At 50.7% G+C, this 27,473-nt stretch overlaps 4 protein-coding genes across 4 annotated transcripts; all 4 read right to left on the bottom strand.

Moving 5' to 3' along the window:
- Positions 1 to 2: 2 nt before the first annotated feature.
- NCS54_01464700 (ATP-dependent DNA helicase) lies at positions 3 to 3,451 on the bottom strand (the record flags this gene model as incomplete). The annotated part of the gene is made up of 5 exons (XM_053159785.1): positions 3 to 88; positions 142 to 532; positions 587 to 1,240; positions 1,296 to 2,511; positions 2,535 to 3,451. The coding sequence occupies 5 exons, from the start codon at positions 3,449 to 3,451 to the stop codon at positions 3 to 5; spliced, it is 3,264 nt and encodes a 1,087-aa protein (XP_053015760.1).
- Positions 3,452 to 4,488: 1,037 nt separating this feature from the next.
- NCS54_01464600 (BZIP domain-containing protein) lies at positions 4,489 to 6,305 on the bottom strand (the record flags this gene model as incomplete). The annotated part of the gene is made up of 3 exons (XM_053159784.1): positions 4,489 to 4,573; positions 5,501 to 6,020; positions 6,125 to 6,305. 3 exons carry the CDS (start codon positions 6,303 to 6,305, stop codon positions 4,489 to 4,491), a joined length of 786 nt encoding a protein of 261 aa, XP_053015759.1.
- Positions 6,306 to 20,622: 14,317 nt separating this feature from the next.
- NCS54_01464500 (Hypothetical protein) lies at positions 20,623 to 21,126 on the bottom strand (the record flags this gene model as incomplete). Its single annotated transcript, XM_053159783.1, has 1 exon — positions 20,623 to 21,126. One exon carries the CDS (start codon positions 21,124 to 21,126, stop codon positions 20,623 to 20,625), a length of 504 nt encoding a protein of 167 aa, XP_053015758.1.
- A 2,754-nt stretch (positions 21,127 to 23,880) lies between these two features.
- Positions 23,881 to 26,067, bottom strand: NCS54_01464400 (Chitin synthase; the record flags this gene model as incomplete). The annotated part of the gene is made up of 3 exons (XM_053159782.1): positions 23,881 to 24,108; positions 24,234 to 25,820; positions 25,909 to 26,067. 3 exons carry the CDS (start codon positions 26,065 to 26,067, stop codon positions 23,881 to 23,883), a joined length of 1,974 nt encoding a protein of 657 aa, XP_053015757.1.
- Between the last annotated feature and the right edge of the window lie 1,406 nt (positions 26,068 to 27,473).

Genomic DNA, 27,473 nt, shown 5'->3' with positions numbered 1-27,473 from the left:
GTTTATTCAATGTAGCGTGGTGGATACGGCGGATCGGTCAGCTGTTGAGCCTGACGGCGTTGTTGGTCAGCAAGGCGCATCTTCATTCCTGCCTTATAGATAGCCACAAACGCAGTACGTAGGAAACGCAGGCGTATAAACCTTCCGTGGGCGTGTTATAGAGGCTCTGACGATCGAAAGGCGCCTCAAGGAGTAGGCCTTGCAGCGAGGTAACTCGTGAGACGGCAACATAACTAATACCGGCCTGGAAGTCGCGTGTAGCGAGGTCAGTAACTATCTGATCCTTCGTTAGGCTCTGGCATTTGTGAACAGTGATGGCAAATGCCACGATCAGGGGAAACTGCGTGCGAGCGCAGGTCTCGTTGACCACTAGGAAATCCCGTGTGACGGGAAGGATGGGTACGATTTTCCTGCCCTCGTTAGTTGTTAGATACGGCGGTCCATCGTAGCTACCAAAATCCACCATAATAACGGCTGGGGGGTCTTCCCATGGGTTGGCGCCTGCATTCCAGACGATATCGTATACAGTACCCTGGGCACCGTTAACTAGGCCAGCTGGCTGCCATAGATTAGTCGTGAGTATTACCCTGGCGCCCTTAGCAACAGGGATCTTGTTGGATAGATTGCCAGCGTTGTCGCTTGGCGCCTGTCCCGCGCCGCTGCCCTGATTCTTTGCCTCTACCTGTATTGCTGGGGAGTTGAGGTGTACCATATGCTCGTAATTGTATTCGCTGACGCGGGCTTTTGTAGAATACACCCGCAAAGCGGCCCTGAATCTATCAACCTCGCTCTGCGTTAGCTTGGCTTGTACCCGATTGCTAAGGAGGTTCCAGGATGGTATAGATAACTTAACTTCACGCAGCTCTTGTAAGGCCTGACGGAACCGGGCCTGATCATCACCAGCCTGGCGCTGTGCCGTGGTCAGGAAGACGGTGCGGTCAAATAACCGGTAGGCCACTTGCCCTCTCCTTTCCAATGAAGACAGGCTGGTGCTAGTCGAATACAGGGGCTTTTGCCGGACTGGTGGTAACTGGAAGAAATCGCCTACAGGCAAGACACTCACACCACCAAAGAACTCGAATCTACGCTGTGGAAAGGCCTGCCGCAGTCGGGAATCGATCCGCGCCAGCTGCTCAAGCCCGAGCATGCTCTTCTCATCGATAACGAGGTACTTGGACGTGCCGTAGACGGGACTGAAGGGCGGCTGCGTCGGCTGGGGGAAGGTCGGTAAAAGCACCACCTGCTGGGAGACGTAGCAACGAATGTATGGTGCCGCCCTGTATCTGGTTACTCGCAACGCCTGTTGGCGCTGCGCGGCAAATAGGACTAGGATTCGGTAGGGCAGCCGCCTGAAGATGGGAGGAAAGCACTTTGATAAGGAAGGACTTGCCTGTACCACCACCACCGTCAACGTGGAGAAGGATTTGAGCAGGATTTTGCGCCTGGAAGTGGCCCATGAAGGTGTCGTACACGAGCCGTTGTTGTGGGTTAAGCTGGTCACGCCAGTGAGGGCCAAGAACCTCCACATCGTTGGCTATAGGGTGGCTAGCGATAAGGTCTTTCCAGTAGCTGTCTCGAAATTCCTGATAAGTGCCCACATGCCGTGTCCAGTCGTAATTGACGTCGATATCGCAGCGGCCAAGTAGGTCAAGTCCTTCCTGGGTAAGGGGGTTGTCAGGTAAAAGGGCGGCGAGGCGGATCCAGTCTTCGTCATCAAATCCCTCCTCCACAGGCAGAGTCTCGTACTGATCCTCTTGAGGTTGTAATCGAGCCTCTTTTGGCCGGCCGTAATGGTCATCACCATGACTGTGGTGCTGCCAACAATAGGAGAAGGCCTTGGCGTGAGAACTAAAACGCTGGCCGTCAAATGTGAGGAGCTCATCAAGCCGGCGATGTGGGTGGTTCAATGTTAGCTTTACACGGCAGTAATCTGGCCACTGTTGACCTTCTGGATCAGCCCGATAGCGAGGAAAGTAGACCAATACACGAGGCCTGCCGTTAACATTGCTTAGCTGCCATTGCTTACACATGGAAGGGTTCCTAGAGGGGAAATTCCAGTATTTGAGAAAGGAAACGTATGTCAGGTCTTCTAGGGCCTCTGGGCGTCGATAGTACTTTTCGTAGATGTTGGGAACCTCGTCAACCTCATCGCCATCGATCTGTAGGGAGCGGGAATGCATGTCAGGATTACGGCAGTCAACGTATAGACAGGTTCGTGAGCCCTCCTGTAACGGCAGGCCGAGGAGCAAGTGGCTAACCTCCTGTTTTGAGTAATCCCGCTTAGCAACTAGCTGATTTAGGAGCTTTGACGTGAAGGAAATCAGGGGGTTGTGGTCCTTGACCCGGGGCATCAGGGCCTTCCCAATCTGGGCAAAAGCCTCGCTCTTCTTTTCCGACTTGGAGCAGTATTTGGCTGCGTAATCGATCACCTGCTGTAGGCTCGTGCAGGGCGAGACATCTGTATTGGCTAGCCACGCAACGGTAAGCAAGGGGTTGTAGTGGTTAATCTGGCTATCGTTCCGTGAGCCTCTGACTCATCAGGCTTAGCCATTGCTTCCTCTAGGTCAGCGCGCGTAAGGGGTTGACGGCGGCCTTCGTGTTGCTTGACTGAGTAGTTGCTTCGCTTTCTGACCTGCGCACGTAACAGCGTGTTGAGGGCGACGAAAGGCCACGTCTCATGGCGGGCAAAACGTCCGTCTTGCCATCTTATCGCATGGGCAAGGTAGTCCTGGTACGTGACGCTTCGTAGGCGAGGCTCCACGAAGTCCGCCTTGCCGTCAGGATAGAGAGTAGGGAACGCGAGCGTTAACAGCGGCTGGGAACGGTTGAATTCGTTGATAGGAGTCCTGCGAATGGAAGGTAGTGGCATCTGGTGTTGAGCCTGCGCGCTAGGCGGCATATGCTCAAGATCAGTCATACGCTCGGGGTCAGGGGTACCATGAGGGAATCGGGACCGCAAGGCGTTTAATTCGGTTTCGGTAACCTGCAAATTCGGGATCGCTGATGCGTCTGCATCGCTAGGATCCTCTTCTACAGCCTCCTCAACGGGGCCTTGGGGGACCTCGCCGTCAGGTATGTCAGCCACTTGGCTAGCAATGGAAGCAACTATGCTGCCGTCAAGAGGAAGCCGCTGCAAACGATCCTGCCTCACGACGATATCGCGATAGCCTGGGTGATGGTGCTGTAGGTAATGCAGCCGGGCCAGCAGGCATGAGCGGCGTACCCGGAAATCGTGAGCGAACTGCTGCTGGAAATGAGGATCGCCCTCCATATTAGGAGGCCGCAGGAGTACGATATCTAGTTCTTCAGGTAGGACTGGGAGCTCTTCAAATAGCCTACCAACTTTTCGAAGGAAGTGGACAACGTGACCGCGGTATTTATATTGAGCGCCACATACCTGTAGGACCTTCACGTGCATGTGAACCCTTGCAATCAGCATTTCCTCAACCATTGTTAGGTCAGGCAGATTCCCGGGGACTTCCCCGAAGTCAAGGCTATTCGCAGCGCTAAAGAAGTAGGGCTCGTCAGGGGTTCTCTTCCTGTCTCGACTAATGCAGCGGCTGCAGATTTTCAAGCTATTTCTCTTCATATCGAACCAATGCTCCCGGCAGCGAATGCAGCTATGCAGCTTGTCGTCATTCAGGGCAGTATAGAACTCCCGCACAAGGGCCTGATCCTCCTCACTAAGGGCAGGCAAGTTAAGGTCCCCTGTAAAAGGTGGATCAACTATCTGATCAAACTGTCGCTCTTCAGCATGTGCGCTTTGACGTGTATAGCGGCCGCGACGATGCCCCTGTGGCAATAATGAAGGAGTGGTAGGGAACGATTCCTGTGGTATAGGCGTGCCTAGCACAACAGGAGCCGTTGGAAGAGTGCATTGAGGAATTGGCGTTTGAGGAATCGGCGTGCCCAGAACTACTGTTGGCAGGCTAATGTTAGGAGGGATAGGGGAAGATCCCTGTACCGCGCTTGGGGTAGATGGCCCCAGCAGAGATCTAGGCGGTCCCTGGAATGCGGGCGCCAGGCCACGGAATAAAGCAGATGTGGCAGGAGATTGTGATCAGTGCACAGACGCAAGCCTTGGCGCAGTCCGCCTTGGAGGCGTCAGGTTAGCTAGAGAATCGGTCCTTTTCGTGGCTCTGTGGCGATTGCCTTAAGGCGATGTTCCGCATGGCGGCGACGGCGGCTCGGGATTCGACTACACGTTCCCTTCAGCGTGCCCTACAGCTAGCACAGACTCTTGTAAACTTCGTAGGGTCCTTGACGCTTCGAAATTCGACTTCGGGCAGGTCTTGCTTGCAGGTGTGGCAGTTTCGAACTGCCTCGGGTATATGGTCCTCCATCTGGCCGTATATGTATCCACCTCTTACCCACCTAGACTGCTGGATATCGCTCGGGCAGGGAGGTTTTGCGACGGCTTACGTCCAATACCGTGATAGATCTCGATGGGGAAGCTGTCTTTGAGGGAGGTAGATCAGGTCTGAATGATCAGGGAGGAAACTGCACTGCTTCCCGGAGGCAGGTAACCGGGGAATCTTGAGAGGTAGGCTGGCTGCGGAGGTAATATGTGAACCTGGATACCGTTAGTAACCTGATGTGTTTGATAGATTCGACAGAAAAGGGAAGCATCCGCCACGTAGGTTAGTGTACGGAGTAAAGGGCACGAGGGTTATTCAGTCGGGATCGTGCTTAGCAACCCAACAAATTGATTGCATTGAAGTAAAGGAGAACTGAAAACTCTTGGAGAGTTTGTCAAGCTAGCTAGTTACCAAGTCAACGCTCAGGGGGTGGTTTGTGGCGAGGCCTTCATTGGGTGGCGTTAACAGCCGACCCATTCGCGCACGAGTTGAGCATATGCCTGGCTAATTAGCCAATCAGAGGAGGTTTTATGCTCGATTCTTTCTGACTGAGTAAAACGCCCTTCGGGCTGAATAAAACGCCCTTCGAGCTGAATTATCAAAGGTGGCCGAAGTTGGTGATATCACGAGCGGGGTTGCAGATAACAGGGTCATGTGTGCAAGAATGCGGGATTATTCATGAAAAAGAGGTACTTCTATTTTGGTGGTAGCAGCTCCGTTGTGGAGGTATCTTTTTTTTTTTTTTTTGCGAGTCAAGGGCCCCTTTTGCTGGTCAACGCGCCCCCCGTGGGAGCGGCTGCGACCACGGGGGTGCCGAATTGGAGGCCCCCCACCCAGGGCCTTCCGATACTGGTCATGTGACAGGGGTGGTGTGGGGCGAGGTACTTTCAGGAGCCTTAACACAATTGAAGGGATAAACAAAAATAAATAAAATTTAGTAAAATTTTCTTTTATAATTTCGTATTTTGTTGACCTCATTTCAAAATTGCAGTTATTTTAGGCCTGGTTTGAAATTTTTATAATTTTCTTAGAATTGCGATTTAAGGTGTAAATCTGAATGAGCGGCTCGCTTGCGGAATGCGTTACCATAAAAACACAACAACGCATCTAATCAATTGGAACTAGTTGCTAGAAGGTTGGACTGGTCGTAAGGGCTGGGAGTGTTGAAGTCCATGGGCAGCATGTAGCCGTATGTCGTGTAAGGGGTCAGCCAGTCATCGCTGGGGGACGACTCCCGCTTGATGGTATCGCTAAAATGCGTCATCGGGGAAACCATCATGGGCACGGCGGAAGCATTGAGATAGTTGTGGTAGGCGTCAGCGGTAGTCATGGTCAGGTGGGTCTTTGGGGAGCCGTGGGGAGCGAGGGGGATCCCATCAGAAGCCGCATAAGTCAAGTATGTGAGCTGGAAAAGGCTGTTGGAGTGAGCCCAGTTGCCGTAGGTGCCAGGGACGAAGAGATCGTCTGCCGGCTCCCTGGGAGGAGTGAACTGACCCTGAGAGATGACAGGCTTGGCGGGGGTAGCGGGCTGCGGCTTTTGGGACGTAGAGGAGGAGGATCGCTTCGACTTGGTGGTTTTCTGGGGCTGCTTATCGGACTTAGCATCATCAGAAGAGCTAGCACGGCGCTCGAGGTCCTCAAGGCGACGCTTGAGCTTCTTGCCTACAAACGGGAACCCATGTCAGTTTGGTTGAGAATCAACTTGAGGAATCTCCGAGAGTGAGATCCGGTGAAAATCAGACTCCCGAAGTTAAGCGGAAACATACGGTAGTTGCGCTGAGCAATGCGGTTCTGTATCCGTCGGCGCTCGGCAAGGTCAGAGATCTTGGTCCAGTCCTCATCGGGGTTGGCAGAGGTGCTGAAAGGGCTGCTAGCACCTGAGTTCTGTCCGGGAGGAGGAGGAGCTGCCGCGTAGGCGTAGGCGGGTTGTGACATGAACATGGACATTGTGAGAGAGGTTGAAGTTGGTTGAGAGAAGGAGTTGAAATAGAGAGCCGTCGGGATAATAGATATCGTCGCTATTACCAACGACGAACCTCTAGACAGCCCAGGCACGGTTGGGACAATGAGTTGAGTTTCTGCCTGATCTCTTCCGTCTGTCTGTCTTTATATGGATGCAATTGACAGGCAACAAGGCAGGAGGTGGTGAGAGGAATTGTTTGAGGAGAGGCGGTGGTATAAATGATAAGAAGATGAAAGAGCAAAATTCATCTGAAGCTACTAAGAGCTGAGCTGGTAATGGACCTGGAGATAGATGGAGAGTGGGCGGTAGGTGAGGGGGGAGAGGCTTTAGATTGGGTATTCCCAAAGCCGCGGAGCAGACACAAGGGAAGGCCCCAAGCCTACCTTCTGCACACCACTTTGGGCTCGCTGTTACTGGAAAGGGAAGTAGGCGACTGCGCGTATTCTGAATACAGCGCGACATCGTTGCGTCTGTCCAATGATTTTTGCTATCGATGGTTTGAAATACGCTGAGATTTTTGGGCTGCTCCAGTAAGAGACGGAGATGGTGGTGACAATGATGGGATCGAGGCTCCAGTCTGGACACGGTCGAGGCTCTCCCCGAAGCAGTCCGGAGTCTCGTTGCGGGCGGCACGAGTCATGAAGAAACCTGGCCTCGATCTCCGGGACTCCTCATTACGAGGATTAGAGCCTGAAAGGCCCGGAAACAGGCAAATTCGAGAGGTGTTACAGACTCGGATGGCGGAAGTACTGCTCGATATGGCTCGACGTCAGATAACATGTGTGTGGGGTATTGGAGGGACCCACGATATGGGGAAGTGGGGATAGAGTTCTTTCCATCGCCAACAAGGCCTTTAACAGGCAAGGTCCCTAACCCCTCCTCAAGCTAACGATCGCACCCGTAAATTATAGCGCAGCTAAATTTTAGAGTTTCGGGTGGCGCGAGTCAGTATCGCGCAGGCGAAGCATGTTCCTAGAATCTTAGCATGCTCGACCGAAGGGGTGTGAGGCCGGCGGTGACAAGGCGGCCGCAGCCATGGCGGAAGATCGCCAATCGGTGATCTCACGGGTGCTCAGCAGCGGGCGCTAAGCAGCGGGCGGGCTGTGGCGCGAAGGTGAAGAGGAGAGGGTAAGTGGACTCGTTCACTGGTCTCAGACACCCTTCTGTGCTCCAACAGACCGTAGAGTCGGGTGGGTTAATACTCGGGGCTCGTTACAGTTCAGGACTGGTTTGCTGCATGATAAAGTACCGACACGAAGAGTCAGGAAGAGGCTGAGGCCATTAGATTCACGGGTACCCGTGGATCTACTTTTCGTATCACCATTGTATCGCAGCTACGTGACGAAAAGTCTGCGAAAGACAAAGCTTCATCCATGTGCTCGCCAATCAGCTGGCCCAAGAACGCTTTTGAGCCGAATATAGTTCGACCCAGATGGCTGGATCACGGCTGTTAGCTCAACCGGGTTCCAGGCTTACCCAGACATACTATTACTGGACCGCACGTACAAGATGAACAAGCATGGCATGCCGCTCCTCGACATGATTAGGGTCGACGTTTGCCAACGACCCTTTTGCATAGCTTTTGCATTCCTCAGCGGCGAGACGGAGGATAATATACTTGGGCAATGAACCAGCTGAAGTCGTTATATGAACAAACCAGCGCAGGGAATCATTGTGTCGCTTCTATGAATGCGGATGCAAATGCCGTCCATTTCTCATTCTTGCTGCTTTGTCCATAGCATGCGAACAAAGTGGTGTTCCGTCCATGTCACCCCGCCTTCTCTCGTAAGCAACAACTAGCTGTCAACAGCCGAGCAACAAGCAGTGCTACAGACACCACTGGTCGGGCTGACTTCCACCAGTTTGGCACCACATCATAAGCTACCGAACGAGGGGGCGTTTAAGGAACGCGTTTCAGAATTTGAGAAGAAGTACCTGCCGAATTATGTCAACGAAGTAGGGATATGTCGAGACATTCTAGCTTGAACCATACAAGAGAACTTGTGAAGGCATGAGTCGGGCAACACACCCAATTCGGTAATGGAGCCACGTCTCAAGTTGAAGGAATCCATGCACTACTTAAATCTCATCTGAACAAATATGCATTGGCTCTCTTCGAGGCCTGAAGCGCGATTTTTTTTTTTTTTTTTTTTTTTTTTGGTTGTGGGCCCGGGATCTATGAATTGGCTGGTTGCGCAGCGCCGGGAGGAGTGTGAGTCGCCACGCTAGTGAGCCGACACATTCTCGGCAGTTCTCAACGAGACGGTGGTCATGACGGATGGCGAGCCACGCTATGGGCCGCGGAGGAATTAAAACCCGATTTAGAGGTAGCTTGTGGGACGAACGGGCCTTGTTGAGGTTCTTCAGTGCAGAAGAAAGCACACGCTGTTTAGGTAAAACAGCCGCCTTCCTGAGCCGGTCGCTGCGTTTCATGGCGCGGGGCAACCACATAATTATTGGACCCAGGTCGATATCTTGTCTCCTGCAGTCCCTTGCTGGGGTTCGGCCTCGGGACTTTCGTCCTGGATACAGTGGGGGCAATAAGTAGCGGTCTGATTAAAAAGCGGTCAGATTCAAAGTGCCCCCCCTTTCAGTAGAAAGTTGTTGCATATGCCTCTACCCAGATTGTCACACGAGTGCATCACGAGAGTCAGAGGGGTGTTACAGATCTGTTGCAGGTTCGGCAGGTCTAGTATCGTAGCCTCTCCTCGTCAAATATAATGAGGACGAAGAAGGAAGAAGACGAGGGGACAGAGATGAATCAATCAATAATCTGTTCTTCATCTTGAGATCATCATTCATCTTTGACTTATCACCACCCTCGTATCCGACAAAAGTGGCCCCCCAGTGGCTGAACTCCCGCATTCGGCCTAGAGACACCGATCCCGCCCGCGCCCTCTTTGTTTACGTGCTCCGCAATGGAGTCACGTTTTACTATGTAATCAGACTGTAAGTATGAAGACTTCTTACCGTACCGACTAGCCCGATTAGGCCGGCTATTTCGATGCTGCTTTTACGACTAGATTTCCTTCTTTCAATACACTTAACACATCACAACGCGTTACGTGATACCTCAAGGCAAGTAGCTATCGCCGTTATTACGGTTAGGTAGCTGTAGTAATTGCTGCAGAAGGTTAGTATACGAAATACCAGATTTATGTAACTGAAGGTTGAAGTTGTAATTTAAAAGCGGCCACTTAACAAAGGCTCGGTCGGGCTAGACCGGCTAGTCCGGACCCCAGGTGGTATTCATACTTAATGCCTCCCACTGCATGCCGACCAGATCGACTTTCGGTCGAGATCGGGTAATCATTGCCCCGTTGCTATCTCCACATCCTTGCAGCCCACGAGGGCCGTTCCCATTCGAATGACGACGAAGCCACCCACCCATTACCCCTGCCACCCCCATTAACCGGCCACTTTTTTTTGGCAGTATCGCTGATTTCAAGCATCATGAACACTCTCAATTAAAACAACATTCCAAAGCTATGAGAATATCAAATGTGGCCTTCCCGTAATCCCTAGCTGCCATTCATGCATACAATCACTTAATTTTAGTTTCTTGACTCTTTCTGATGTCTTCTTTGGCTGCAGAAGTTTGAGCATCTCCTTAAGCGCCTTGTCAATATCCGGGACCTTTGCAAAACGCTTATTGGGGTCAAAGGCTAGCTCTTTTCTCTTCTTAGGCATCATTTCCTCTCTCTCATTCCTGAAGAGGTTCAGTTGCCTCTCTTGGCTCGCCAAAATGGCGTTCTGCCGGTCCAGACGCTTGCCAATTTTGCCCAAAAAAGTCGAAGTGATCCATCAAGCTTTGACGCCGACGAGATGCCACTAAAGGAAGCTCGAAGCTGCCGAGATGACTGAGGGGTCTGAAAAAGACTCTCTGTTTGCGGTTGGGTCGATTTTGGCGGCGTTTTTGGCTGTTCCGGCAACTTGGTTGTCATCGGGTTCATCAGGGGCTTCGCGACTAATACCAGCCGCAATCCAGACTTCCAGTCTGCGATGATATTCGTAGAGGTCATTCAATGCTTTCTTGCCTCATAATAACATCGTAGGAATGTGCATTTGCCGATTGGCGTGTGTTCTTCGATTGTTGAGGTGCCAGAAATGAGTCGACAGTATTTCTGCTTGACAGGATCAAAGACGGTAACGTCAAGAAGTTGAAGAACGTGAGAAGAATGAAGAATCAAGTAAATGATGTGGATATCGTTCAGAAGCATTCGATCATGAAGTCGTCACTAACATGACTGCCGTGGCCGTCAATAATAAGGAGACTTTTATCGCCTTTCTTCGCGGGCTTAGTCTGAGGAGTGAAGGTCTTCTTGAGCCAAAGAACTGCAATAAAGTTATTAGTCCAACCCTTCAGACTGCGGGTAAAGTCCCAATCGTTCAAGAAATCTAATGAATACAGATCTTCTAGAAACCAAGACTGCTAAACCGTCTTTCCCTTATAGATTACGAAGGGAGTCAGTGGCCGGCCAGCTGCGAGATATATTCGATGATTGTGGTCAAAGTTTCTCGAGTCAGGGTTCTGAGATATTGTACGGTTCTTCTCTGCGCTCCCAAGTACGAGACCGTTGTATCCGAGTCCTCCATGATGCCCATTTCGTCCATATTGTGCCGGCTCTCGGGCTTGATAGCCTTGATCACTGGGACGTTGAAATGATTGAAGAAACCCTTAATATTTTCAGTTGTTGCCCCATTGAAACGCTCAGAATCAAGCTTCTGACCTCTCATGGTCTTGACCTCCTTGTTACGGCGCAAAAAGCCTTCTAACCAATGAGTTCCAATCAGTTCTTTAAAGCCGTTCATTTTGGCGACTCGCCCAGCAAAGTCAGTGACCTGTGTGAAGGGTTCTAATAGTATAAATTACAGCTATAGTCCTTATGCGTTTTACATTCGAGCTGAGGAAAAAAAAAGGAAAGAAAAGAAAAGGACAGAAAGTCCATCAACAAAATAGACTAAGCCGTCACCAGAGCAACAGTGCTCAGGCCAGCCAGAGGACAAGGCACTGCCTTGTCCAGCAGGGCCTAGCCCGTTACAACCTGGGCATGGGTCGGCGGGAACCCTAGGGAGTCCTGGGCAAGGACCTAGTTTCGCAGCTTCTCTTCTTGTTATTTTGAGAGCTTCTGGCGCCACTCGTGACTCTTCTGGCGGCTTTGGGTGCCTGCAATCTGGTCCTGGAGGGCTGAACGAGGAATGCCATACCGCGCGCGAGCGCAGAATAACCCTTTGCGACCTCTTGAATGGCATGTTTGATATCAAGAATACCTTATACTGAAGTTTTGGAATAAGTTCTGAAATAAAATTATATAAAATCTCAGAAAAATACTGCTCTATCACTATACTATAGCAAAACATACAAGTGACATTTCGTTAAGTTTTATTAAGAACTGATGTTTTTGCAAGGGGGTCGAAACGGCTGGAACTCTAAGTGCGCCACTCCCTTGTCTGCGCCGCGCGCTTATCATGTACGTTATTGGATGATTGCGGGGTTGTTTAAAAAGCAGCGAGGGGGATTCCATCCCTCCACAATCAATCGTTTCTTTTGATCTTTCACTTATTTGGCTCACTCAGTATTTCGTAGATTGCTCCAGTCTCTCGACACCACTGTGCGTCATGTCGACCAGCAACCCACCCTCGGACACAGTCGAGCCTGGACAACAGGGTCCAGCTGGCCCCTCGGTGCCGCTGCTCGACTATGGCTGCACACCGTGGAGAATAAGTAGCCAACGTGTGGCCGACTTGTACGATTCGGGGACCAAGTTCTGGACAAAGAGTGACCTAATAGACATCGAACGACAACTTGAGCAGTCCGTCACCCTCGACAGATTTACTATCCAGTGTATTGATGGCAAGCAAGTGCAAGTGAAAAACCCCTTGTTTGGGGCAGAAAAGCCAATCTGGTAGTACTATTTCAACTCGACACTGTACGAACTTTGGAGCTGACCTAATCCGCTAATTCCCAGGAAACCATTCGTCGAGTACCAAGAGTACTGGAAACTTGTTGCATCAAAGCCTGACGGCTCCAGCGAAACGTACTACTGCTCCTATCTTGTAGGCTGGAGAAACCAGTTGATGCGTGACTTCTGCGGCAACATCGAGGACTGGACAAGGCTTTTCGAGACCAAGAGGCAGCTCTGGAACAGGAGTATCACTTGCGAGTCCTTCAAGTCGCGACTCAGGAAGCTCCTGGCCGCCCGTAAAGTGACCAAGATCGTCTGCTTCGGGCTCGGCGATATGGCGTGCAGACCTCCCGAAGTGACGATCTTGCCGAACCAAGCGGCTAAGCAGCTGGACCTGGAATCGCATGGCGCCGACGTACACGCAGAAATGATACAGCACGCGGCGGCATTGACCATGGCAGAGGAAATCTGTCCCCACGACGGCAAGGCGATTCGACTGCTTGCCCAGGATCCCCAGTATACGGATGATACAAAGGAGTTTTTGAGGGAAAAGGGGTTCGAGATCGTAGGGAACTTCGGGGCCGGAGGCTTTGCGGAAGTTGACGACGAATCTATCGTGTTCTCTGCCTGGGTCGCTGCGCCTGTCAAGCAAATCGTTGCCGATCTTGCTCGGCCCGCTGCATTCATCACCATGGGTGACGATCGTCCACCTTTCAACAGCTTCAAGTAAGTGTCTTCCTATCGAATCAGAGCACCTGGGTCAGTCTAGGAAGAAGCTGGACGCAAGTTTCATTGCCTGACGCTTTGCAGTAAACCGTTTGCAGATGGAGAGTCACCCCGGACGAGGCAGATGTGGCAGGGTTATGAGCACTGGGACTTCCCAACTTCGCCTGTGGAAGTCGAGGTGATGAAGGGGTTAGACAAGTTGAAGATATTCACCAGGGCCAGAGGAGAAGATGCTGTCAGGGCTTCCTCGGGGTGAAAAGAGGCCAATGTTCTTGGCTGTGATGACATCCGCGAACCTACCGAAACAGCATACCGGTACTCCCTAGAGCTCAGGATCCCTAGGGCCTCATTTTTATTGAATTTCCTTTACATTTTCAGCGGGCCACTCAACACCAAATGGGGAGATTCTAATTGTGACCCTTTTAATGTTTCTCTCGCACGTTGTCGGATGCGTGGTTGCAGTCTCTCCGTGGGGGATGATAATGCTTCTAACGGCCGGAACTTAAGCGGGATACCTTAGGGCTAACGTTGGCGGCTTGGAGGCCAAGACGATTTGATCATCCTGCTAACCCTTCTGGTTCTCTCCCTTAGCCAGGGCCACTAATGTGAGGGAGAGCAGGATTGCGCTGGTCCTGGGACCACCGACAATAAATAAAACAGATCTGGTCACCCAATGGCGTGCATGTGGTTCACGGAATCGTGAATACTTCGAGCTGTACACCCATTGTCGCATATCACCACTAGGTTCGTGCGACTGGATATGGAACGCGGCCCGTACTTTGGGGTCATGTATCCGGTTTCATATCCTGTGACGAGCGGGTGATTTCCCAAGGGATAAACCGGTCGTGCTGGGTTTATGTTGGCAGAGGATCAGGTTGCGTTGCTCTGAGCGGGTGGGTTGTCACGTCTGGTAATGTGCTCAAAGGTATTGAGTGTAACCAAGTTGTATTGATAGCTGAGGTGGCTTGAGTCTGTCTATGGCCTTGCCTGCTTGTGTATATGTCCTTTGGAGCGCTGCGCTCCTGTAAGTGTCGCTCCTGTTGGTATTGGTCGGAATAGGTGGGTCTGTCTGGGTTCTGCCCAGGTCGACCGCTTTCCTTGGAAGTACTTGGGACATGGGTTGTAACACATCCAGCTTGTCGCATCAAGGATTCTAATCCTAACGATATGAGCTTAAATAGCTGTGCCCGAACACATGGCTGTTCAATTTCCTTTGTTCTTCAGATAACTCTCATCAATTGACTAGTGCCATCAATGATCCCTCTGGAGCCAATTGTCTGACACCAATTCTAGATACTACTCTAGCTACATATGGGCAATATCCGATAGGGTATAGCGTATAGCCCCTGGCCAGTCTTCGGGAATCCTAAAAAGCTTAATGACATTTAACTAGGGTCGATTTCATCTTGGAGCATAATGATTGGTCTGGGCGTATAAGCAGGGGGTAGCATTACTGTCATTAAAGCAGCCAAACCTTAAATCGTCTTATCCGAAAACATGGGTCGTCGCGTGGCCTCAACCCTTAGGTTATCCTCGACGCTTCGTATTATGCCTTCGACCGCAGCCCGACGGAATGGCTGCACCGGCATCGACGGCAACACACAGCGCGTCAGGGTCCATCGAAGCCGTCATCGCCCGGTGCGACATTGAGAAACTCAAATTCGCGCCTTGGTCCGCTACGACGATCCATGAGAATCGGATGCTGAACACTTGGAGAAATTGGCCTTCAAGCAGGCCTGTCACACAGGGTCAAGCGAGACGAGACCCGGTCAGCAAGGGAGAATGTGGGCTTCTAATAGACGCGAACAATAAACTTAGAGCTGTAAATAGCCGAGGGTACCTGGCCCCATGAGGTTAGTCTTCCCGGGTGGAATAAATTTCATTTATTCATTAACATCTTGCAAACGCTGCTGGGCATTTGTTGAGACAACCGCAGAGACTGGAATTATTGGAGTGCGGTAAAGGAGAAAATAAAAGGAAAATAGCGACACACCAGGTCGTATACCAGCCCTTAGTTAATCGGAACAAACAAGTTTGAAACATGGGATAAAATGACCGGATGAAAGTGGACATCTACTTCCTGCAAAACGCCGCTTCGTGAATGGAGGAATAACTTCCGCTGATCCCTGTCTCCCTAAAACCTGATGCAACAGCCCATCGCTGAGCGAGGCGCATTATGTCACTGGTGCTTTGTTTTACAAGCCGCCCGATTCCTATCGGCCCTGACACCATTTGGCTGGGCACACGGTTTCAGGTCTTTTATTAAAAGGGGCTTATGGCGAGACTAGACTCGACTACGTGATGGCACTAGGAGCGGAGACTCACTGGGACGTTTCAAACAGCTCATGGCCCTAGGATGTAACAGGAATAACAAGCACCCATTAGTTAGTCCGTGGCCATTTTTCGAGCCTCGTATAACCAGGATAATTCATGTAAATTACCCTCACACGGGGAAGCATTTTCCGCCGATGCCCAATTCATCATGCCAACCAGCACAGTTCTCCGCTCCGTAGCGGCTATCACCTTAGTTAAGGACCAGGTGACCCATTACCCCAGTTTCTATTGCTCTACGGAAAAATTCTATCGCGGAGTATGGGTCTCGTCCATCTCTTTCGACGTGCCGATGTTCCCGAGTCGAGCAGACTATACGAGCTCTCAACTACTTGCTGTTGTGTCACGCAGGGATGCTGAGTGCACTTGGCAACAGGTAGTTCTTGTGTCGTGATTGTAATTATTCTTAGTTAAGTTTTTCATAATCTCAATGAGAGGCACTTTGGGGCCTTATATCTTTGAATGATCCCATCTAGGACCTTAAACCTTAATCGTAGGACTTCGAACTTTAATCTTGATCCTGAAGTTAAGGGGGAACTCTCAGTTCTTCCAACACCTACTATGTCCGCCGAGTCAGAGCGTGTCTTTTCTGGTGCACGACGTACAATATTCTAGCATCGATGTCAGCTAGGAAGTCGTACACTTGAGAGGGGTGAGTGCATGAAGAGTTGGTGTCGCATATCAAGCGCTGGCCGCACTAGAGCAGCTGCCTTGCAGGCAGCTGCTACTCAGCGCTGCCCTCAAATCAAACAAATCAAATCCGGGGTCATATTTGGGATATTTGATAGCCTTTGACGCTGGATTTGTTGTTTAGAACATTTAATCAATTATTTCAAATATTTCAAATCTCAGCATCCGCGCTCTCCATACCGCTATTTCTAATCTCCCTCCGGAGCTCATCTCTCCCACCTGCTGTCGGGCCTAGTTCTTGAGGCATTGTAACTTCTCTAGTGTTTCCGTTATCATTGAAAGTCTCTGCGACGTCAACGTTAACTTAGCGAGGCTAAACGACCTCTCGTAATTAGTCGCTATCGCCGGTATCGTAAGTATATTAAGAGCTAACTGGCTGACTATTGGGAACTGCCCCTGGCGAGCTAACTACCATTTAATTGGATCCTTGATTTCTTGTGGTTCTAACCGCAGATACCCCTCGAGCTCGCTGCCCATTACCGTAGTCTTCGCTGTCCTGTTTTTGACCCACTGCTTGAACATAGTCTTTAGGTGTTTTCCGTAGCACGCTTGGGGATGCCACAGTCTCCGCAATCGCCTTTCGCTGCTCATCTACCGGCCCGTTGCAGCGGTACCAGCGGTCGAGGTAGTCGGAGAGTCTAATTTTGGCGTCCCTCACCCACATAAGCTGCTCCTCCGACGCCTAATTCACCTCTAGGTAGCTCATGCCGAGTGATGGATGGAGGATGATGGATGCAACAAATAATAGCGACTCTCTAAGCTTGGTGTAGTACTCATTGAATTTCTGCCAGGCGGTGATGATTGAGAGTCTCAGATAGCGTCGATAATCCTTTCTGATGTCGTTAATTCCCGATAATCCTGATGGCTTGTCTGATCCATCATATTGTGCCAAGCCACGACCCGACAAAGTGCTTTCCGTTGACTTTCGCGGATATATAATGTCCATCTCGTAGTCCCTGGACCGAGAAGGAAGCTGCCGATTTCGGTCTGGTTGCCCTCGGGGCAGCTGAACCTGCGAGTTGGTGTTCTCCCCTGCTGCCTCGTCTGGGGCAGCCTGATAGAACAGCTTCCGATCTTCCAAGTGTTCCAGCAAGTATTCCATGCCTGTCATCACCTCCCAAAGCCGTCTATTACCTCCCTCACTGCCCCACCCCTGCGTTCTCATGGTCTGCAGATAGAATGGCTCTAGGATATTTTCACTTCTTCCAAAAGCCTCCAGTCATCTCCCTTCCATGTGTCGGCCTCGGGTAGCCATCTCTCCACGTCTGGATAGACCAAGAACGCCCTAATATCTCCCTGCTTGACGAGTGCTCGAGAGATCATAAGATAAGTGGAATTCTATCTCGTGTCGTTGTTCATGGCTGCCTCGAGCTCCGCCGTTGACTCACTCGCTAAGAGATATTCTTGTGCTTTATCGTTCTCGCGTGAGATCCTCTTAAAGAGCTCATACCTCTGAGGGACGACCTGATGAACTGGACAATATTGTGGAGTTTTCCCACTAGCCCTTTCTTTCTCCAATGACGTAGGTCATCCTCGTGCGGGCCGAGAAGGTCAAAAACCTGCTATTTGGCCTCGAAAGCCTCGAAATCTTCGCCGTAGAGGAACGCACGAGCAACCAGGTTTAAGATATGTCTATAGCAGCGCATACGTCTGGCCCGGATGTCCGCCGGTCCCATCTCTACGTTGAGGCTTCCGTAGAAGTTTTCGAGACAGTTATCGTTCGAGGATACGTTATCCGAGATCACTGTCCCAACTCAACCCTCTATCTCGAATTCCCGTACAACTCGTGAAAGCGTTACGGCGAGGTTGTTACCGCTATGGCACCCGAGCTGGCGTCGAAGTGCCAGTAGGCGCGACTAGTGCTTGCCTTGGCGGTCAAGAAAGTAAGCAGTAACCGCCATGATAGCGTGCCGATTAGGCGAGGTCCACAGGTCAAACCCGAGATGGATTTTGGTGAGGGCACCTAAAAGCTCCTGCTTGGCCCTATTCCTCTTGCACTTGTATATGTCATCTAACAGACGGCTCATCGATTGCCGGCTCCACGGTACCTGGCTAGACAGATGAGGGTCAAGCTGCCAGGCCAGCTGTTCGAAAAAGGGATCGGTAAAGAAAGAAAAGGGAACATCGGTGTTGATCAGAAGCCCCAGGCTCAGTTCCCGGATCATCCTGACCCTGACCCGCGGCACGGCGCTGTACTGCAAGCGCCGTCGCTTGGGACGGCCAGAATCGTCGGTTGACGGGTCTGTGTCGGCGTTTTGGCTGCTCTCGAAGATCCTGTGGGATCTGCATATGGTCAATGTTGCTCAAGCTCGCGATATCTCATTCTCATACTTGCGGAGGTGGTCAGCTACTGAACTGGTAGCAGCAGCGGCGAAGAACTCGGGCTAGCCCTTTTGCATCGCACAAACGACAGACCCAATAAGGGTTCAACGGGCTGTCGTTAGCGTCAACTTCAACAAGAAAAAATCCATGGCGCTTGGTCCAGTTCTTCCGGCCCTTTGAGCTCTTTTAAGACAAGGACTCTTCCACAACATATCGTTTGTTCCTCCATATAGCTTGCGGGAGATCTATAACGGTAGGATGATCTGGCAATGCCGTCTGCGTCGTCGATTCAAACTGACTCGCCAAGTTCCTCGGCGGTCGGAGAAGAGCAAAGGCGGAGGGTGGAGAAGGAAGCATGATGCCGTGGGGTTCCGTTAGCTTGGACGTCCATCAGAGCTGCTAGCACGCGTCGGAAGGAGTAAACAAATGTCGCACTGAGCGTGCTAAAAAGATCAAGGGTCAGGTAAACGATAATGAGCAGCAGCAATGTGTTGATTGATTGTTGTCTGAAGTTGTCTCTTTGTGCGGGGTACTCCATCCCGCAGAGCTACTTATAGCATACCGGTACAGCTAGATTACTAACGCAGTTGTTTCATGAGGCCGTGAAGATCATGCCTACACTGCGACAACAAACTGCCAAAGACGCGGTCTACTGAAGTGGGGACGAACAGCAGGGAAATTAAGAAGCTACTTTGTCTCTAGCTCATTTAGAGTAAGATTTAAAGGTAGCGCACTAATAACAACTGTGGCAATGGCTCTGATTGGCCAGGCCACTGATCGGATTCTGCCACACCAGGTTCCGGGTAAGCTCACTCAGCAGCCAGTCGGACCTCAACCTCGTGTCACATATCAAATATATCAAATGGCATTTCAAATCCGGGATTTTGTATTTGTTTGATTTGAAATAAGATTTTGGCATATTCGATTGATTTATTTGGCGGTTTGTTTGATTGCATTTGATTTATGGGCAGCGCTGGGCCCTATGAGATTAGTTCTTCTGGGCGTAATAAAATATACATACATACATACATGGACTCCCGGCCTGTGACTGTACGGACCTGTGCGCCTAGACGGCGCCAACCATAGATGGATTGAATACATAACAACAGGTTTCGTGGATTGACATTGACTTGGATTGAAGTCAACATATTGGTCAATACTGTGGAAGTCGTGGATTCATTCTCTAAAATTAAAGGCCAAAAGTCTGGAATCGCCCCACCCACCACTTACACACCTCATTTTCAACCTTCATCTTCACTCTGCATTTCCGCAATAAATTGAGGTTATATTAAAATAAAAGCTATACCATTTTGAAGCCCTGATTCTGTAGATTAATATTTGGTATACCATCCGCGCGCACGGATACAGGCGCGCAGCCTGTTGCGTGCCGAAGTCGTCAGCTTCAAAATCAGTCGGTCAGGCAAGGCCTCCCACGCTTCTTGGATCCATTTAATCAGCAGCTTCCTATCAGCCTCGTTACTTCGTAATCGGACATATCGAGGGTGCAGTCTTCGAAGCTTGGAGGAAAGGAAGGAGACCTTCTGTCAGGGCCTTCCTATAGCTCCAGGATGAGTATCCCTTCCTCTTGGCCAGCTGATCTCTTGTCATCGCGATGATATGCGTTCTTCTTGCTTCGGCGATGCCTCCCCACATCATAATTGACAGACGAGGCTTTCCATGAGACTGGGTATTCACTAAATCCTTTCTATACTTCTCATCAGGGCGTCGGAAGACCCAGCCGTCGGGGTTATTGGGCGCATTTTGAACTGTGACTTCGTCGGTAAAGCAGATCTGCGAGAGGTATCAACGAGGAAAAAAGGCTCTATCTTTGATGCCTCATACCTTGATATAATCATCAAGATGATGTATCCAAAATTGACAGTGTTTGAGCCCCTCTTTTGCGTCTTCTTCTGATAGCTGGATCCGTCTTCTTGACCGCCATTTGCGGCGCCAATGGCTGTGAAGACGGCGCTTCAAGGTGCGAATAGAGACATCTAACTCTAGCTCAATTAATACATCTCGCCATGTGAGATCGCGATGCCGGTTAATATATGAATTAATCCGTACAATCTGCAATGCCGAGAGCTTCTTTGGACGCCCTTTTCGGGGCCTCGATCGCAGGTTATGGTGGTTTTCCCAGCGTCTCTTTGTCTTAGAGATCGTGCCTTGCGTTGTGCCGAAATTGGCGGCAACCTCCTTCTGAGGTTTGCCGGCACGTAGCTCGGCCATTATCGCAGCCCTTTGCTCGGGAGTAAATTCATGGTTGGATTCGCGATCAGCGCTTATTTCAGGGCCAAAAGAGCCTGATTCAGAAGCCATTTTGCTATTAATTCTGGAGGTCAAAGAAGAAGGGATTGATGAGCGACTTTCGCAGAAAGTGGGGTTGCCGTGAGGCGATTCCAGACTTTTGGCACGTGATTGTAAGTCGGTCTAGGATATGGTCCTGCAGCCAGTGACTCTCAGGGAAGCCGCGTCCTCTGCTATGCTGGATATCCTGGGGATAGACTTTCTTTAAGTGCCGAGAGAGAACCTCGAGGCTAGTCGATCGGAGCCCGCAATGCCTGCAGGCGGCGCCCTGCTGGATGCGGAGGTGAGGGTGGGGTGAAGAGCCATCCGACCGCACTGGCAGTGTCTTTGGGTCTGGAAGGCGAAGGGTTCGGATGAATGGGCCAAGCCCTCGACGAGCCAGCTTGGAGATGCCATGCCGCTCTCCGAGGTGCCGCGAGACACGGTCTCCATCGGCCTTGAGGGCGAACTTGCATTGAATGCATAGGATCGCCGGCTCTGGCTGGTTGAGGTAAAGTCCGAGGCAGTCGAGCTGCTCAATCATCGTTCACTTTGGCGAAGAGGATAGTTGACTAGGAAGAGGATTGCTACTCGATATTGGGCTGTTTAGGAAGGAGGGCTCCCTTCTCTCTCTGACTTACCTCCTATAGAGAGAAAAGGGGAGGGCATAGGTAGGGATCCCTTGCTCCCTTGCAGGGTCTACCTAACTGCCGCGATGGCTTCTATGCCTACTCTGGACTTGAACAGAATGATGATTGGCTGGATTAGTGTCACTAGGGAAAACGGGCCCCATTCCCAGATGATCCCTGATAATTTGGGGTAATGAGCTGGATTTTGGGAACGGGCCCCGTTCCCGAGGTGGTAGTAGACAAGGATGGTTGGGGACAGGTGATTGGCGCAGAAGCGGGAATGGGGCGCGTTCCCGACTTGAATACTTGGTAGGTGCAAGAAGAGTCACTCACGTCATCGATTCTGTAGCTGGCCATACGATCCCATATGGAGATGTTAAAGGTTGCCCTCCCTATCTGAGTTCTGCACCAGCGGGTGATCATGGGCCTCCATCTCTCATTCTTCCACAGGGTGACAAGTCTGCTGATGGGAAAGCGGGTCTCACTACGGAGGCAAAGAATATCTAGCATCCTTTTCTCGAGAGCTCGTTTGTTCTTGTTTTTCTGAGGGGAAAAAAGGGTAGGATCTCGGTCGGAGGCGGAGGCGAGCTGCAGCCAGATCTGGCCATGACTGTCGGGCAGAGTAAGGTCACGACGGTTGACGCGGAGCTTGATGTCTAACTCGACGGGGAGAGCGTCTGTGGTTTGAGAGAAGATTAAGGTTAGTCAGCATCATATTTACTTCGACCTGATGATGACGATGATGATGATGACAGTAAAGACGCACCCTTATCATAAAACTCACAGACCCACCATAGATCATCTGAGCCAGAACCAGTTTGCTTTATGTAGTCTCGCAATGCTTCAATGCGATGCTGGCCGGCCATGAGCTCAGGTTTCTCGTCGTTGACGTCGGCCCAGTGCCTAAATGACAGTACATGGTGATGTTTGGTCAGATCATGATGATGATGGGGATGACGATCTGTTGCGGCAATGGTACTGATGATGCTGTCGACGGCGGCTGCACTGCAGGTGACCTGGATGTAATTCTCCTCAGCTCGACGGGCGAGATTCCCGTGGCGGAACGAGCGACAAAGGTGGGCGACATGATTACGGTCGAGGGGTCTGTTGCTGCCGCGAGACCACGAGGATGTGAGGAGGTCGATGGGAAACTCGGCAATGGCAAGGCGGTATGGTTCGGCCTGCCTTCTCAGTGAGTCGATCTCTGTGAATGACGGCGGAGAAGGCTTCGGCGGTTTGGTAGAGTTGGAGGACGGTTGTTGTTGGTGGCCAGTGGATGGACCAGCGGGTGGGCCAGGCGGGGGATCAGATGCGGGCGGGGATGGAGTTGATGGCTGATGGTGATGATGATGATGATCAGGGGAAGATGGGTTATTATGGGTTGGTCGATATCGCTTGGAGGCGGGCTGGGTCTGGTGGTCAGAAATGCAGTCGGAGAAGCGTTTCATATTTCTGGATGGTATAGGGTAGTGAATATGGGAAAATAGCATGAGATTATGATTATAGTAAAGGAGCTATAGAGGCAGGCGGGGTGGAAGGTAGAGGGAAAGAAGAAGAGGAAGGTAAGATATGATGAAGACGTGTGTGTGTGTGTGTTTTATTGGGAAATATGAGAATGGAGGGGATTGATTGATTGCTTAATTTAATTGGCGGGGGGATGATGAGTGTGGTGAGTTGTGGAGGGAGGGACTACTGGACTACTGGACTACTGGATTGCAATGGATTGGATGTTGATAGGAGTGAAAGAAGAGCACTCAGATGGTATGATGAGAGTTGGCGAATAAGAATTAAGAGTGGGTGGGCACGGACAGTCAAACCCGGGGGTGAGATGATTGATATTTTGAGAGTTTTGAGGAGTGATAAGTGAGCACGGACACTTACCCCCAGGTTTGAAGGGGGGATTTTAAGGGTTTGGGAGTGAGGAGGGTGCACGGACACCCACCCCCAGGTTTAGAGGTGGAAGAGAACTCGAAAGAGGCATAATTCTAGGCCTAACCCTGCCAAATACGGGCAGTTTTCGCTCAGCAATTGATATCGGAGACTAACTTCGCTCTTATTTTTACTATGATCATCGCATACGAAAGGGCAGCTGGAGGGTTATCGCGTGGGCCTTCCTCTTGGATATAGCTATCACGAATAGCTACATCATATAGTCACATCATATAGTAAATTGGGCTCATTTTAAGCACCAAGGGAAGTGGCGGCAAGCACTTATGAATAGCCTCATCCGCCGGTACGGGGTGCAGGCTGGAGCCAGGCAGAGATTTCGGTCAGGCGACACATTTACGCCTATTTCACAGCATAATCTCGTCCGGCGGGGGAAACGGGCGGCTTGCCTTGCGTGCAAGGGCATCAGATTTGACGAAGTGCGGCAGGGCCGAGGGCATAACATAAGTGGGAATAACATCAGGAGGCGTATGCAATCGGCTTGGGGCTGTGATACGTGTGATGTTGCTCTTTGTAACTCGCAGGATTGTTGGGACTTCTATCATAGGCTAAAATAGGTGGGAAATGAAGTACCTCTGATTTCCGCCATTTTAATTGGACTGGACCCTTGTCGGTACACAAAATGCACCTTACGCATTTCAAGGGGATGGGGAAATATTTTTTTTCTGCTTACCGGAAGAGGGGTCTTACCGGGGAGGGGTATCGCATGGTAAAAGTTGACATTAGTGTGTACCCCGGCCACCGACATCGTCACCGTCCTTCTCTTTACTATCGCGGATGGTTTCTCGGGTCTTTCCCCACTTGAAGTCATCGGAGTGAAAAAGAGAGTAAACTAAGATGATAATATTCATGAATGGGGATATGAATATGTGCAGGACGTAACCCACAAAATATTGGGCGCGTTCAAAGTTGTTCCGTGGCAGCCAGAAGCCAATGCAGAAGGAATAGAACTATCGAATCTCCGTCAGCTATAAGGTTAGGTAAAGACGACACCCCACGTGGCGACCTCAGGCCATGATACTAAATGGCTATGGTCTGTGGGGAATCAAAGCGAGAAGCAAGGCTATAGACTTACGTAGCGGAAGAACAAAACGCATATAAGACCAAGGAAGACCGGGTCCTCCATCACTTCTCTGCCTCGTTTGGCAAAAACCATGATGAGCTCGATAAAGGCTGCGATGATGAAGGGTGTGATAGCCCAGGTTACGCAAGCGATGATACTCTGTAACCTCTCGATAAGGATAATGCCCGGCCGGAAGATCATGACAAACTCGTTGGAGATACTGCCAAGAGCCCAACGTTTGCGCTGAGAGAGGAAGACCTTCCAGTTTTGGGGGACGATCGTCATAGCCTTGGCGCGAAGAGCCTGGGCGGTCTGCTTACCGGGGAAAAGACTGAAAATGATAGAGGCATGGATACTATCCTCAGAATAGTTACCCATGATATGTTGGGTCATGATATCATTCGGCTTGGGGCAATAGCCAAAGCGCTCGCGGAGTACGGCATCGCCAAACGTGGACTCATCAACGCGAATGAGCTGACAACACCCGGGCAGGCAGTTAACTTTCCCGGTAATCCGCGACTGGAACATGCGACGGAGACCCTGAGTTTGGGAGTACTCAACAGACTGGTATAGCGACCACCAACCCCAGTTATGACCCTCAAAATCGACACAGACGTGACCACAAACTCCGATGAGCTTGGGGTTCTTGCGGATCTCCTTGATCATTTCCCACATGCAGAACTCATCGAAAACGGTATCAGCATCCATGCCGCAGAGGTAGGTAACATCGTTGAGGCCGGCTTGAATAAGGTTGTTGCCGATGTACTCAAAAAGGTCATTGTTGAACATGGTGACAATGTTCTCAGAGCGCTGCTTAAAATGGTATAGAAATGATCGCGCAAAGCAGAGACTATCACGCTTGCCTTGATTGTAGCGCTTGCTGATAAGGATGTAAGGGGTGCCCTTATAGTATCCGGTTTGAGTCTTGACAGGCATAAAAAGGCCGTCACGAGCGCGGTAGCCGTTCTCAAAGTACCGAGATAGGCCTGGTTCCAAGATATCCTCAAACAGATAGTCCTGAGTTGTCTTTTCCATACCAGGGCCACGAACATTTCCGTCCACGACAATGAAGAGTATGCGCGGGTGGCTCTCGATATTCTTCTGCGCAATCAAAGAGTCGAGTGACCGCGTTAACTCCTCGTACGTCTCGTTATAGCACGGAAGTAACATGACCAACTTTTCTGGCTCGCCAGGAATAATCTCATTGGGTCGCCAGAAGAAGCAGAGAATGCGGGTGCAGAACCAATGTAGTATAATGCATATACACATGGTAGACTGGAGCACAGTATTGGAGCTCAGCAGAACAAGAAAGAAGTAGTACACCTGGTAGTACTTCCATCCAGTATAAATGAGGGCGCCGTTGAGCATAACGAGGCCAAGGATAAGGCTCCATTTCTGGAGCATAAGCATGCTCTTTGACATCTTTTTGAGCTCTTTATCCGAGTCCCAGCGCAGCTTCGCTTCTTCTTGCAATATGGATGAGGTGAAAGAAAGATTCGACTCCGTACCGCCCTGGATACGCCACGATGCGTTGGTCGCGGCTGAGCGCGGAGTCTGCGCCCCAGGATGAAAATTGCCATTGATGCCCCGAATCATGGACTAAAAATAACGTTAGTAATAACTCGTGGCACAAGATCTGAGATTCTAAAAAAAAAAAAAAAAAAAAAAAAATGGAAGAAGTACCCACCGAATCTGGAGTGCCGGTCCCATCAGGTCTTCTTGGATACTGTGACACCTGGTGGAAGGAGACAGAAGGGTGAGATCCCTCCTCAGGCGTCACCTTGTTGACTGGCTCAGAAGATGAGGATGGCTCGCCATTGCGAGTAGGCAATTGTAATGAACTCATTGCAATAATCCCGAATCCTAGGCGGGAGGAATGCTTTCGAAACGAGTGTAGATACCCAAGGGGGTCCAGAATAAGTGACCGCCACAACAAGTGGCCGACGGAACGAGTAAGATGGTTGAGTGCGTGTAAAGAGGGAGAGAGCGCCACGATAACGTAAGCGGAAGACGAGGTTGGGCAGCAAGCGACAACGAGAACAAACGACGGACAAACGACGGACAATGTTATGAAAATAAGGGGATGATTCACTTTCGGGAAACCAAACATACGAACGGCAGGCTCAAGTGAGTCACGAGGCAAGAGAAGAGCAAGAAAAACCAAGGTGAATAGGAGGAAACATCGGGGGGGATTGAAGGTATAGTAGGGTCTAGGCTGCGGCATCGCGCGAAGGAGTGTGTCCACCGGGAACCAAGAGACCTCTCCCTCGTCGTGGTGCTGCAACGTTCCCAACCGTGCATGGCACCCAGTCCCCGCTTTCGGGCTCGTTGAAACCACAAATCCTTACACCAGTTGTCATCATCACCGTTCTTAGGGTTGTGGGCTTTCATTCAGGGGGAAGTTAATGCTGCATGCTCTACAAGTTCGTCCGTGCCACTGGGGCTATCTAGAAGGGGCCCGCGTGGAAAGATAAGGGAGTATTTGTCAGGAATAACAGGATTGATGGAGAGGCTCCGCAAAAGAACAGGAACGTACTTGCACTAGCCTCTTGGCTCAGCAGCCGTTTGGCGACCTATGCGCAGCCACTTACCTGCCTCCGCGCAAGGCAGGGATACGGTTCAAGATGAACCTGTCTGTGGACGATGTGGGTTTATTCAGCAGGCCATTGCGAATACGCTTCCGGTACGAAGTATATAGTATGGATCCAAATCAAATGCCGCATCGTAAGCGGTCCGAGCAACATGGAGCACAACTGACGGGTTGAGTTATCGTTTAGCGCACGTGGTCTAGGGATCCGATGAGCCGTTTGCCTCTTTCCTACCCTAGAAGCTGGGCCGGAGCTTGGTCGACAAGAGCATCAAGGATCGCCATGACAAGATGCAGTTAAGACAGCGCTAAAACCCACGCGATTCTTGGCCCGCGATAGAGACTGGACTGCTGTTTACTGTCCACGGCAAATATCACAGCCTAAAAACCTTCGTTGTTGTCGGCTTAGAACTACATGGTCAAGAGGAGTCATGTACGGGTCGAGAACATGGGCTTATTCGTCAAGATGAGCAAACTCACCGGAAACTATTGTCTCTAAACGGAGTATAGCACGGTGGCTTCGTCCGCTCTGCGAAGAAGAATCAACACGCCATAGCCGTTGGTGCAAGATCTCGACCCATTCAACTAGACGAAGTAGTACTCAACAAACCATCTTGGTTAGGTCAGTGAAGCCGCTCGGTGTCGCTATTCAACGGTTAGATGGC

This window comes from Fusarium falciforme, chromosome 13 (genome assembly GCF_026873545.1).
Source record: "Fusarium falciforme chromosome 13, complete sequence".
Taxonomy (NCBI): domain Eukaryota; kingdom Fungi; phylum Ascomycota; class Sordariomycetes; order Hypocreales; family Nectriaceae; genus Fusarium; species Fusarium falciforme.
This window is presented reverse-complemented; position numbering and strand designations above follow the sequence as displayed.